At 47.4% G+C, this 11,757-nt stretch overlaps 1 protein-coding gene across 1 annotated transcript in view; it reads left to right on the top strand.

Moving 5' to 3' along the window:
• Positions 1-11,757, top strand: part of SDK1 (sidekick cell adhesion molecule 1) — a 163,217-nt gene that overhangs the window by 117,466 nt on the left and 33,994 nt on the right. Inside the window, exons 22-25 of the mRNA XM_025204581.1 lie at positions 5,157-5,272; positions 7,170-7,356; positions 9,268-9,405; positions 10,161-10,163. Coding sequence (XP_025060366.1) covers positions 5,157-5,272; positions 7,170-7,356; positions 9,268-9,405; positions 10,161-10,163 — 444 coding nt within the window. The remainder of the gene's footprint in view (positions 1-5,156; positions 5,273-7,169; positions 7,357-9,267; positions 9,406-10,160; positions 10,164-11,757) is intronic.

Here is an 11,757-nt window from a genome sequence, read left to right as displayed (position 1 = left end):
TGCTGAAGTCCCCTCTGAAATCAAAAAGAGCCGTGAGAGGTCCTGATGCCATACTGTATTTGGTATGCTCACTACACACCAGCAGCATTCAGCTAACCACCTCCTCAAAACTTTTCTCTGCTCTGATATCTGCAGGAACCCCCACAGCTGCTTTTCTGTGATCATTGCATAGGCTGCTGATCAGGGTGGGCTCCTTGTGTCCTTATGCCCTGCCCTGCTGCCTAGGAGGACCACCCGTCCCTAATTGGGTGGGACGGTCCCGGGATGGGAACCTCAAGTCCTGGTCCAGAGCTACGTAACTCTGGGACAACATTTTTCCTGAATTTGCAGTTTTGTGCAGGGATCCAGGGTTGAGAAATGGCGGGTTTCCCCTTGCAAGCTGCTTGGGGCTGCTGGGGTTGGGATGGAGGGGCCGCCATGTGCACATGCATGCCTGCACCCGTGCACTTTGCTGGGAATATAGCCAGGTAGCGTGGAGAGCAGCTCCCTGCAGGTAAATTTGTGGGGTGGGGACTATAGGGGAGGTAGATCGAGGCCTCCATGGCAGGGGCTGCTCAGCCTGGGCAGTGCATGGGGTCCAGGGCTGGTGCAGGGAGTGGGACAGAGCCACGGGTGGCTCGTCCAGGGGATGGGGGAGGAGATGGGGGGGACATTTGCCCCCTGGATTTGTGCACTGAGTGGGAGTGGATACAAAGTAGCCCACTGTGGCATTAGGGCTTCCTGCTCTGCTGTCCTACCCTGGGAGTCCCACACTGGCCGCACTGCCATAGTGAGGCACCCCCTGCCTACCTGGCAGCAGCAGGGGTGGTGGTGCGGAGTTGTGCCCCCCACGCCTGCCAGGTGGGCAGGGGGTGCACAGCTGCTGCGGGCCTCCCAGGGAAAGGCAGCAGGGTGGGGAGCCCCAAGCCAGCAGCGGGCAGCCCACATCCGCCCCTGCTCCCTTCGGCTCTGCTCCGGCCATGTCCCCCGTGGAGGCAGGAGGGGTGAGAGGAGGAGAGGCGGACATGTGTCCCACCTTTCCATTTTGAAAAGGTGGTCACCCTACTGCTGCCTGTTGTATATAAGGTTACATTTGGACTGTCAGCTCTTTAGCTCAGGGATTGTCTCTTCTTTATGTGTTTGTGCCTGGTAGAAGGGTGCCCTGGCCTGTCATCATTAGCGTAATACAGATAATGCTTGCTGCCGAATAAAAATCAGTCGCATTAATTTCAAGGTATTTTTGAAGAGCAGAAAAAAATAATGCTCACTCTGTAGACCAGGGTAAGGTGTGTTAGCATCTTAAACTGAATTGTGAAAGTGAGAAGATGCATGCAAAGCAGCCTCTTTTAGCCCACAGTTCTTCTGTTACAGCTCTTCCTCCAGCTCTCATCTGCGTGCTTATTTAAACGGTAAGCTCAGCAGGGCAGAGACCTTGTCCGAGGCTTGTCTGTAAATTGCCTAGTGTAATATTGGCATTGATAACATCAGCAGAGGGAGAAAATCTTGGCTACCCAGAAATTTAAGCAGACGTAACAGTAGCAGCAAGGAGGGTTTCATGAAGAAAGTTATTAAGTTTACACAATAAATCACAAGGATTTGTGGCCTACAGTGTGCTCCAGTGCTACCGCGCATCATAGCAGCTGTCACTAAGAAAAGAAATGAGAGGCCAACAGTAACATCAAATTGATGAAAAGTTCCAAATGCGGGACTGCCTGGAGAGGTTAACAGCCCGTATTAACAACACGTGGAGCCGGGATACGTCTCCTATAATAGTCTGGGCTCCAACAGAGAATGGCCACTGGGCAGGTGACCATCATGTTACTGTAAAGGTGGTATCATGTGCAGCTCCCACTGACTTCCACGTGAATGAAAGGTGCTCAGTAGCATCAAAAAGCCAGGCTAGTTGTATGGTAGGTGCCTACATATAGATTTAGGTGCCCGACTTTAGGCACCGAGTTAGCAAATCTTGGCTCTGCTTTTTGCATCTCTATGTAGCATCCTTGTTGATTTGCTATCTTGGCACCATTCTGTTGGCATCAGACCAACCCATGGTTGTTATATTTTTATTAATTAGCTATAAGATCTGCTCCCTTTCTTCCTAACTTGGTCTCCCTTTTGCTGAGTGATTCTTTAATGGCACCAGCCTCAAAGGTGAATGGAAATCCTATTAAAACAGAAGTGCTTACAAAAGGCTGCATGAGGTTCCAGAACGGAATACATTTGCAGACTTCGAAATGACAAATACATACATTTCTCAGAGGAGGTGAAACGCTTTGTACCTGCCAAGAGCGGAGTTCAGACCCTCAGGGTTCTGTGTCTTTGCTGCTACAATTGATAATGTCACCAGCACCTTAAGCAGGGTGAGGTATGCAGCTCCTGCCCTGCTTTATATATTAGTGATGCCAACAGCCGTGAAAAACCCAGAGCTCTGAAATCTTGAACTGTGTTCCTAGATAGTAAAGGGCCTTTTATTCCACTTTTATAATTGGCTAGCTTGTACTAGTAAAGGCTACCTGGACCTCTAGTGAATGTTTTGGGGTCTCAGACAGGACTCTCTCTGGAGAGTCTTTAAACCATTTGGTTTCACCCTTAATGTAATGTGCTGTCTGCGTCAAGCATGAGCATCACTATTTTGCTGTCCCTCGCTGTCATCGAGAAATCTGTGCATCTCGGAAAGTCTCCGAGTTGGAGAGCTGAGCGGGGAAACAGACTCACAGGGCATAAAACCAAACACGATTTGCATGTAGTCAGGCTGTGGACTTATAAATAACAACGTCTTTTCTGCACTGACTTTTTTCCTTCTGATTTCCCACAACTGCACCAGCGGCAATTTGGTCCAGGGAGAAAGAGGGTCAGCCTAGAAGGATCACCAGCAAATTTTAACCATTGTGTTGTCTGGATCTGCTCCAAAATGGGTTAAATGACAAAATGACAGGAGCCCAGCTTGACAAGCTCTCCCACCGTTGTCTGCAGCCGGGGAGCTGAAGTGGTTCTAACCTAGCACTGGGAATTCAAAGAAAAATGTTGCTGTAGACAAAGCTTCAAAGCAGAATATTGCTGTCAGTTCAGGGCATCCAGTAATGTCATCACCTGGCAAGAAAATAAATTGTTAAACTGATCCATTTTCCTCTGTGATTGTACATATTGCTGTTTCCCTGAGCATGTCATCATCATCAAGTCTCCGAGATGTATTTTCAGGGCTTCTTTTGTGCAGAAGAATTGGTCACATGCTCTTGTGTTCTGCAAAAAAAAAAAGGGTCTTCAGAAGCGGAGAGTTTCAGCGCATTGTGTAGCTGCACAACGTTGCCCTGAACACAGCCCTTCAGTCAGCTTGCTGCTATCTTCCCGTTCCCAATGAAACAGAGAAGGATTGGGTTGCAGGGCAGCAATTAAGTGAGTTCCCACGACCAAGCAGGCCCAGCTAGAGTTTTATTTCTGCCCATTGTCACCTCCTGCATTTCCACCTCCCGCTGAAAGAGCAACCTAATAATAATAATCATTATAATAATAACAATAATAATAATAAAACAGTTTTAACCAAGCACCAGGATAATAGCCGTGCTCCATTCTACCTTTCACATTTTAATTGTACAACAGTAATTTTGCGATGGAGTTGCTGATGGCAAACATGCAAAAGACATTAACTTTATTTATGTTTGGGATTATTAATGTGGCTGTTAAAATTCCTCCAGTTAGTTTTTGATTGAATTGTTTTTTTGTGCGATTCTGTCGTTTAATGGAGCGGTAAATAAGAATTTCTGATAATGAGCCCAAGCATCTGTCACAACAACCTGGCGCTGGTTATTAACATTTCCATTAACGGCAGGGTGGGCAGTGATAATATGGAAACCACACAGTTAGAACAAAATAAATAGTTGGTGTCAGGCTGAGTGGGTGTTAATTACTATTTTATTTTATAACCCTAGAGAGACGGAGGTGGGGGGGAAGTGTGACTTATGAAGGTCATTCTTTCCCAAAGAAAGAACTCGCCAGAGGAGCAGATCACCCTGGTTATCTTACTTAGATAGTGAATGTTTTATCACTTCTATTTGTGCTCTATAAATGGGCAGGGAGCAGAAAGGCGGCTTTCTTAGGCACCGGGGCAAAGGCTGCGGTACCATCTGCCCATGCATAAGAAGAAGGGAGGAGAAATATCATTTCGTGTCCTGCCTTCTCCTTCCCCTTTTGGGAGCTTGGACAGGATGCATTTAGGAATCTTTTCTGCAAGCAGAACGTGTGCTGTTTCGTTAAGACCTGCCAGCGGCAGACAGCAGGTCTGAAAGCAGACCATCTATGCCAGTCACTGGGGAAGACGTTCCACCTGTGCTGAGTTGGATCACAGCGAAGGGGAAAGATAAGAGTGACCCAGGTGCATGTAAAGAGGAGGAGAAATTAGTTTTCTACTGTGCTGCCGTACCAAGAAGAAGGAATAACAAGCATGCTAACAAATAACGCATTGAACCAAGGCGGCTCAAGATTTGTATTTGAAGATCTCATGCAATAAGGGCGAAGAAGGATCCTAATCAACAGCGTTGGCCGTACATACAGGCAGTGTCTAATGATTTGTTTCTAAACTGTTCTGGAGACAGATTTATGGAGTCTCTTGTCCCCCAACCCTCGTCCTCTTCCTCTTTGTGTATGCAGCTCTAATTCTCAAGCTTCGGAGAAGCAGTCTGCAATAACACAAACCGGGCTTGCTGTTTAACTTTGATTGAGGGGCAGGGGGCAGGGGGCAGAGCTTAGGTGATTTACTTCTTTTTACATGTTTCCTTTCAGAAGCGGGCCGTTCTGGATAGCAGAGTCGCTACAAAAGCCAGCTTTAACAATTATCCTTAAAGCTCAAAACTACAAGGAGAGAGATTTCTCTCCCTTGTTTTTTTTCCCCCCATAAGAACTGCTGATGGGATTGGGTTGATGCATTGCCTAATTTAGTCCACATGGGACAGAGAACCCAGCAACCTCCAAGAGACAGAGAACCCAGCAACCCTGCATGCGTTGCAAGTTTGTCCCAGAGACTTCTCTGGGATGTTAGATGGCTTCAGAGCTGACTGGTAGCTGGGTTGTGGCATAAACAGAGCCTGTCTTGGGTCTCTCCACAAATGGACGCATCCGACCCGGATACGAGTCCAGTTCTACTTGTCACTATTAATTTTCCTTATTCCCTTCTCTCTCACTAGCACCAGCAATGGCCCCACAGAACATCCAAGTGAACGCCCTTTCTGCGAGCCAGCTAGAGATCGCCTGGGACCCACCTCCTGCCGACAGCCAAAATGGGAACATACAAGGCTACAAGGCAATCCCCCTTGTCTCTTGCTTTCATTTATCTTGCTTGGCTTCACTGTTACCTGTGAGAGAACCCTCTAGCTACAGCAGTCCTTGCTACACAAGGAAAATTAAAGCAATGCTCAGGCTGCAGGAAAGAAATGGCATGATGTCCCCAAAGCAGAGCTAAAGCATACGAGATGGAGAAGGAGAAGGGGCTGTTTATATTCACACACAAAAAAGAGGATGGGAGTGCAGCTCAGGGCAGGGAGCTTAGCGTGCGCGAGCAATATGTCTCTTCCAGATAGCAAAGACATAGAAAATCTGGGAGAGAGAATTCTACTCGAGCAAATTAACGGAGCCTTTGGTACGTCAACCATTGTGAGCTCTCAGAAAATCCATAACGTTCTCCAGATTGCAAGACTGAGCCAGGCTGGATTTCAGCTGGTTTATTTCACTTCTTTAACTTTAACCAAGTTAAACAATGGTCATAATTGCACCGGGCTTGGCGGAAACTCGGCGCGCTGCAGATGTTTTTTGGTACGGTCTCTCCAGAATGGGAACAAACCCTTGGAGACTGGGAGTGGGCAAGGCTCCGAATATCAGAGATTGGCTTGAGTTCAGTGCCTGGCTCTGCCTCCCTCCCTGAGCTAGGTCCGTAAGTGAAGGAAAGCCAAGCCAGTGAGAATCGTCTGGCATTACTTCTTGGCAGTCACAAGCACCCTTATATATCAATTCATGCATTTTTACCCTTGTATGTGTATAGTTCTAATAGCTTGACTCTGGCATAAAACTCCCTGGCTTGCCTTGGGCTGTTGTGTAGTTATGCTGGCCAGGCCTGTCCACAAAGCAGTGTTGGCACCGGCTTTGGAAAGATTCATCTTTGGAGTGTTGTGGCATCCAGAAAGGAATTATGTTGGGGGGAACGATGGGGAGAAGTACCCATAGAAAAAGGTACCAGGAAAGCCAATATTGCCCTCTCCAGTAAGGTGTTAGAATAAGGGCAGAGGAGAACCTGAAAGATTAAAGCAGGGGTGTCAAACTCACCTGGCCCTGTGGGTTCAAAAGACTGCCACGGGTCCAGTCCACAGGCTGGATCAGATGCACAGGCCAGCCTCGCTTTTCAGATCCAGTGCAGGTCCTGGAGCAGCTGGAGTGGACACTGCGTGCTGCACGGTTCTTCCCCAGCTACTTCGGAGCCACATTGCGCATGGTAGCTGCTCTGGGACTGCACTGCATACAGCAGCCACCCCACTGCTCCAGTGCCCTGGTGCACATGGGACTTGACGGACACGCCGTTAGATTCAGCATGAAGCAGATGCTTGCTGGAGCAGGTACCATATTCAGCTCAGTCCCAGAGTGACTGGAACAAGCCATCCAGTCATCCCGAGTGGCACCTGGGGCCATCCAGTACACCCCGCATGCTGCCTGTGTGCCAACGCCGAGATCCACAGACAGCACCAAAGCCTGGATGGTAGGTTACCATGGGCCATATTTCTGACACCCCCAGATTGAAGGGCTTGCTGCAAGCACCAGGTGGTAATGCTGGTTGTGTTAACACTCCTCAGAAGGAGACAGAGTCTATGTCTTGCACTAACAAGCTTTCTTTGGGCTTGCCATAGCCATACCAAGTCACCTGGCTATGGGTTTGGTGACTGTCCAGACACAGCTGTGCTCTTCCAGTGGTGCTGTCATAATACCCACACATCATTTATAACATCCTCTCATTAGACTCGAGGGGAGTTTGTCTAAGTAAGAATAAAGCAAGGACTTTGGGATTCAGTGAACGATGCTGGCATATCATTTCAATGAGAGTCCAGAGCTAACAATGCCACCATTTTCCCAGTGGCAGTTTACAACCTACACTACAGTCTACACTCTGTAATTTGGGTACAGTCTTTACTGCAACATCTCTCTGTTCTTAATAGATTTATTACTGGGAGATGGATTGTCAGAATGACACCGAAAAAGTGAAGGTCCTCTTCCTTCCAGAAACAACAGTCCGGCTGAAAAACCTGACCAGCCATACCAAATACCTGGTCTGCGTCTCTGCCTTCAACGCAGCAGGGGATGGACCAAGAAGCAGTCCCAAACAGGGCAGGACGCTCCAGGCAGGTATGGAGCTGTTCTTCTTTTCCCAAGCAGTGGTCATGGGCATGTGCATGGGGGTACGGCTATACCCTGGTGACAGCGTAGACATACCTCCACTCCAGGACTATCAAAAATGGCTGGTCTTATGCATGTCAGGGACTGCGGTTCTGAGAACGGTGACAAAGGGATGCCCCAGAGTGACTTCACTGGTGTGTTCCTGTGTTTGGAGCCTGTTACTGGGAGCAGGTAGGCAGAGGGGGGGCTTGCTAGCATCCCAACCAAGACACACAGCCAGGTGGTGCAAACCTATTCTGGAACAACTCTTCATTCTCGTCTCGGGCAGTAAAATGCAGTACTGTGAGGCGATCGTTGTGGAATAAGTCATTACAGCATGTTGTTACGAGAGCTAGGCAAATCAGTTTAGATCAAATAAGAATCAGTCCTTTGGGAAATGATTTCACAGCTGAAATTGATGCTAGAATATGAACTAGAAGAGGGTGGAATAGTAACAGGATTTCTGAGCATACACAGATGTATATTATACCATTGTAAAGGGTGCAGGGCGGGGGGGGAGATAAAGAGGGAACTGAGCACTCGGAAGTGCACATCTACTGATCCAGTGTAACAGTTTGAGGTGTCTGCTCCTAACCTGCAGTGAAGCTAAACCTCTTAATGAAACAGGGGGTATGTTACTGCAGTTTAGCTTTGCTTACTGTGTTTTAAGGATCAGACAGACAGAACAGTTGTGCCCAATTCAGCTGCACCATGGTAAGTCACCTCTCCTGTTCCCCGTGTAAGGCAGCATACCTGTGTCATCTGTCCGTGCCCTCTGTCATAACTGAGCACCAAACGATTGTGGCCCTGTTTCTGATCTCCCACGTGGCTGGTGTATATCAGGAGTAACTCAGCTGAGATACTCTGATAAAGCCACATCACAAAAGAATCATGTTGTTTTTTTAACGGCTCTCTGCGGCTATGGACGCTATCAGAAAAAGTATTATCTTTGGAGATCTGGTCCCATAGGGGAAACACTGGCCCTTGGAGAACAGATGTTCCATAGTCACTGGATTCCACCGAGAAGTATGCACCAGAGTTGTACGCTCTCTTGATGCTTTTCTGTCCCAGAGCCTTGTACATTTGTCTCTGGAGGGGAGACCATGCCATGCTCGCTGGTTCTCTTTGGGTCCTGTTACTAGCCAAGAATGGATGCCCTGTGCTGGGAGGATGTGTTCCCATATGAAGTGGAAGATTGCTGCGCTGGATTGCAGATGAAATATGCTCTAGTGCAAAGACCCAACACACCAGTCAGACTTAGGGCTACTTTGCCTGCTGCCCTTGTTCCACCAGGCGGCAGCAGATATGTGCATGTGACAATGTGCCACAACAGTGTCTATGTTCTGGGATAATAGAAAATATCATTACTGCGCACCAGATGTGTAGACCAATGTTCACATTAAAACTTTTGCAAACTAAGGCCTGTATTTGTGAAATCATGTAAAAATGCCTGTTGTGTGCATACAGACTGGGACTTGCAAGCGCACGCATATCCTGTGAGCGTGGGCACAGTGCTCAGCAGATACCTTGTGTACTCAATTCAGTAAATTGGGCCTGTAGAGTAGGGAACACTGTGATACTGAGGGTGCAGCCATTGGGAAATGAAGTTGTCCCCTGTTCTCATCCATCATTCCCATTTGTGTCTTTGTGATTTCCTCCTCCTGTTTTCTGTTTAGTTTTAGTTTTGCAATGGAGTGTCTGCTTATCTCAGAACAGCGTGCGTTTTGGATTGATTACAGGAAGTGTTGATATAATCGATGAATCCCCATTCTCGGCTTGTTTCCTTTAGATTTATGCTTGGCAATAAATAGCATTTTATAATATATATATCAGACCCAATATTCCTGCCGCTGCAATCCAATAACTTTGTGATCCTTCCAGCCCCCGGCGCACCCAGCTTCTTGGCGTTCTCGGAAATCACTTGCACCACGCTCAACGTGTCTTGGGGAGAGCCGGCAGCAGCAAATGGAATCCTGCAGGGCTACCGAGTGGTGTACGAGCCCTTGGCACCCGTCCATGGTAAGAAAACCCCAAAGGATCTACATATCCATTGTGGGAAAATGCACCCCTGTCTCCTATCGCTGCCCAACTTCCCACTCCTCCTCCATTTTCCAAATACAGGCAGTGTTAGTAAGTAACTGAGATAATTATGACCATTTCTGTCCACGGCAGGCTATGTAACTGTGGAATATGGCTCTTCTCCATCTCCTGTCATTCCCCTACAGAAAGAAATCCATATATTCCTGTGCGGTTTGCAAGGCCGTTGCATGGCCATTGGTATGTCACAGGGCAGATGAACAAATTCATCCTTGATCCCCTCCCTACACTTTGTCTTAAAACGTTTGCATAATACTTGTCACTCAGTCCCATTTGTGTTGCTCTTGGTGACTGGTATCATCTGTCATTCCCGTTGTTATCTGTAGGCTGTGTTGGTATCACAGGTGTGTTTGTTATCGCTGACACCAGGGCTGTCTTGAGAAGCGAATAGCAAGAGTAGCGATTTAATTGTACCTTTGTGTTTACACCAAGTTTTCCAATAGCATTTTTTAATTCACTGCAAGAGATAATCTCACCCAACAACAGTGTGACAGCCACAATTGCTTTATTAATTTACCAAAATATCTGCAGAGAAGGAATTGGCAATCTCTCTGCAAACAAATGCAAAAGCAAATTAGAAAAGATTAAAAAGTTTGGAGAAGGTGCTATTAATATTTCTTATATTCCTGGTAGATTGCCAGTAGTTCAATAGGTGTCCAGCTTTGGCAGAATGTCAGCAGGTAGAATAATTTCAGCCATTGCCAATTCATTTTAAACTCCTTTCCAAAGAAATGAGGATATCAATCACCGGCATTTGTTGCTTCTGTAAGACATAAAGGATTTCTATATACCCTGCATTTCCATGTCTTGCACATAGGGAAAATTATACTCAGAAATGAAAACAAGAGAATGAAAGCATTTTCACTGTTCAGGGCTAGCAGTGTGTTTGAATGAAGAGCTGACGCAAAAGGCATGTGGAATTTTAACCGGGAAACACTCGCAAGGCATCAGGAGTTTCAGATACTTTGCAGCTTCCTGGCCTCCTATTCATTTCTACAAAACGGAGAATGAATCTCTCTTTTCCATGGCAATACAAGTGTTCTGAGTGTTTGTATCTGGTTCTGAAATCAGGCTGTTGTGCAGGAGGTTAGGTTTTGTCAGCAGTCGATCAAATTGCACGTCTCCCTTTGTAATCTGGGTACTCGAATCATGAAGGAATTGCCCCGCTCCACCAAACACCTACAGAATCACACAGATGGCAGGTGCAGAGCATGCAGAGGGATTGTCTTCTCCTGAAGCATCAAATTCTGGCCACTGCTAAAGATAGTTTATCGGACTAGCTGGACCAATGATATGGCCAAACCGGTTTCTCTTCAGTTGCTGGGAATAGGATATGCCAGGGAAAGGGGGTATTATCTAACTCCCATGAGTAGGTAAAATAAAGGAGCACAAATCTGACTCAAACCTCTGGAAAGTTATAGCTCATAAAAGCTGAGGGAGCTACCATCTAACCACTTTAGAGCCCCAGGGTTGAGTAATGCCTGGCATTCAGAGACACCCTCAAGACTTTAGCAGCCAGGGTGACAAGGCCACCTTAAAGGACAGCAAGCCAAGTGGTCACCAGTGATGTAATGCAGCTGGATGCAGGGTGAGAACAGAAGCTGAAAATAGTAGGGCTGTGTAAAGCTTCAGTCCCTGATTCGATTCGGCCCAATTCAGTGGCCGAATCTCCAAATCCAAATTGAATTAGAGGACATCTTCATTAATGATGTGGACACTGGAGTCAGAAGTGGACTGGCCAAGTTCGCCGATGACACCAAACTTTGGGGAAAAGCATCCACACCAGAAGATAGGCGGGTGATCCAGGCTGACCTGGACAGGCTCAGCAAGTGGGCGGACGAGAATCTGATGGTGTTCAACGCCGATAAATGCAAGGTTCTCCACCTTGGGAAGAAAAACCCGCAGCATCCTTATAGGCTCGGCAGTGCTATGTTGGCCAACACTATGCAAGAAAGAGACTTGGGGGTCATCATTGACCACAAGGTGAACATGAGCCTGCAATGCGATGTGGCGGCTAGTAAAGCGACCAAGACGCTGGCTTGCATCCATAGATGCTTCTCAAGCAAATCCCGGGACGTTATTCTCCCCTTGTACTCGGCCTTAGTGAGGCCGCAGCTGGAGTACTGTGTCCAGTTTTGGACTCCACAATTCAAAAAGGATGTGGAGAAGCTTGAGAGAGTGCAGAGAAGAGCCACACGCATGATCAGAGGTCAGGGAAGCAGACCCTACGATGAGAGGCTGAGAGCCCTGGGGCTCCTTAGCCTGAAAAAGCGC

The sequence above is a fragment of the Alligator sinensis genome, unplaced genomic scaffold (genome assembly GCF_000455745.1).
Source record: "Alligator sinensis unplaced genomic scaffold, ASM45574v1 scaffold402_1, whole genome shotgun sequence".
NCBI lineage: Eukaryota > Metazoa > Chordata > Crocodylia > Alligatoridae > Alligator > Alligator sinensis.
Note: the sequence above shows the minus strand (reverse complement) of the source record. Positions and strands in the feature narration are given on the sequence as shown.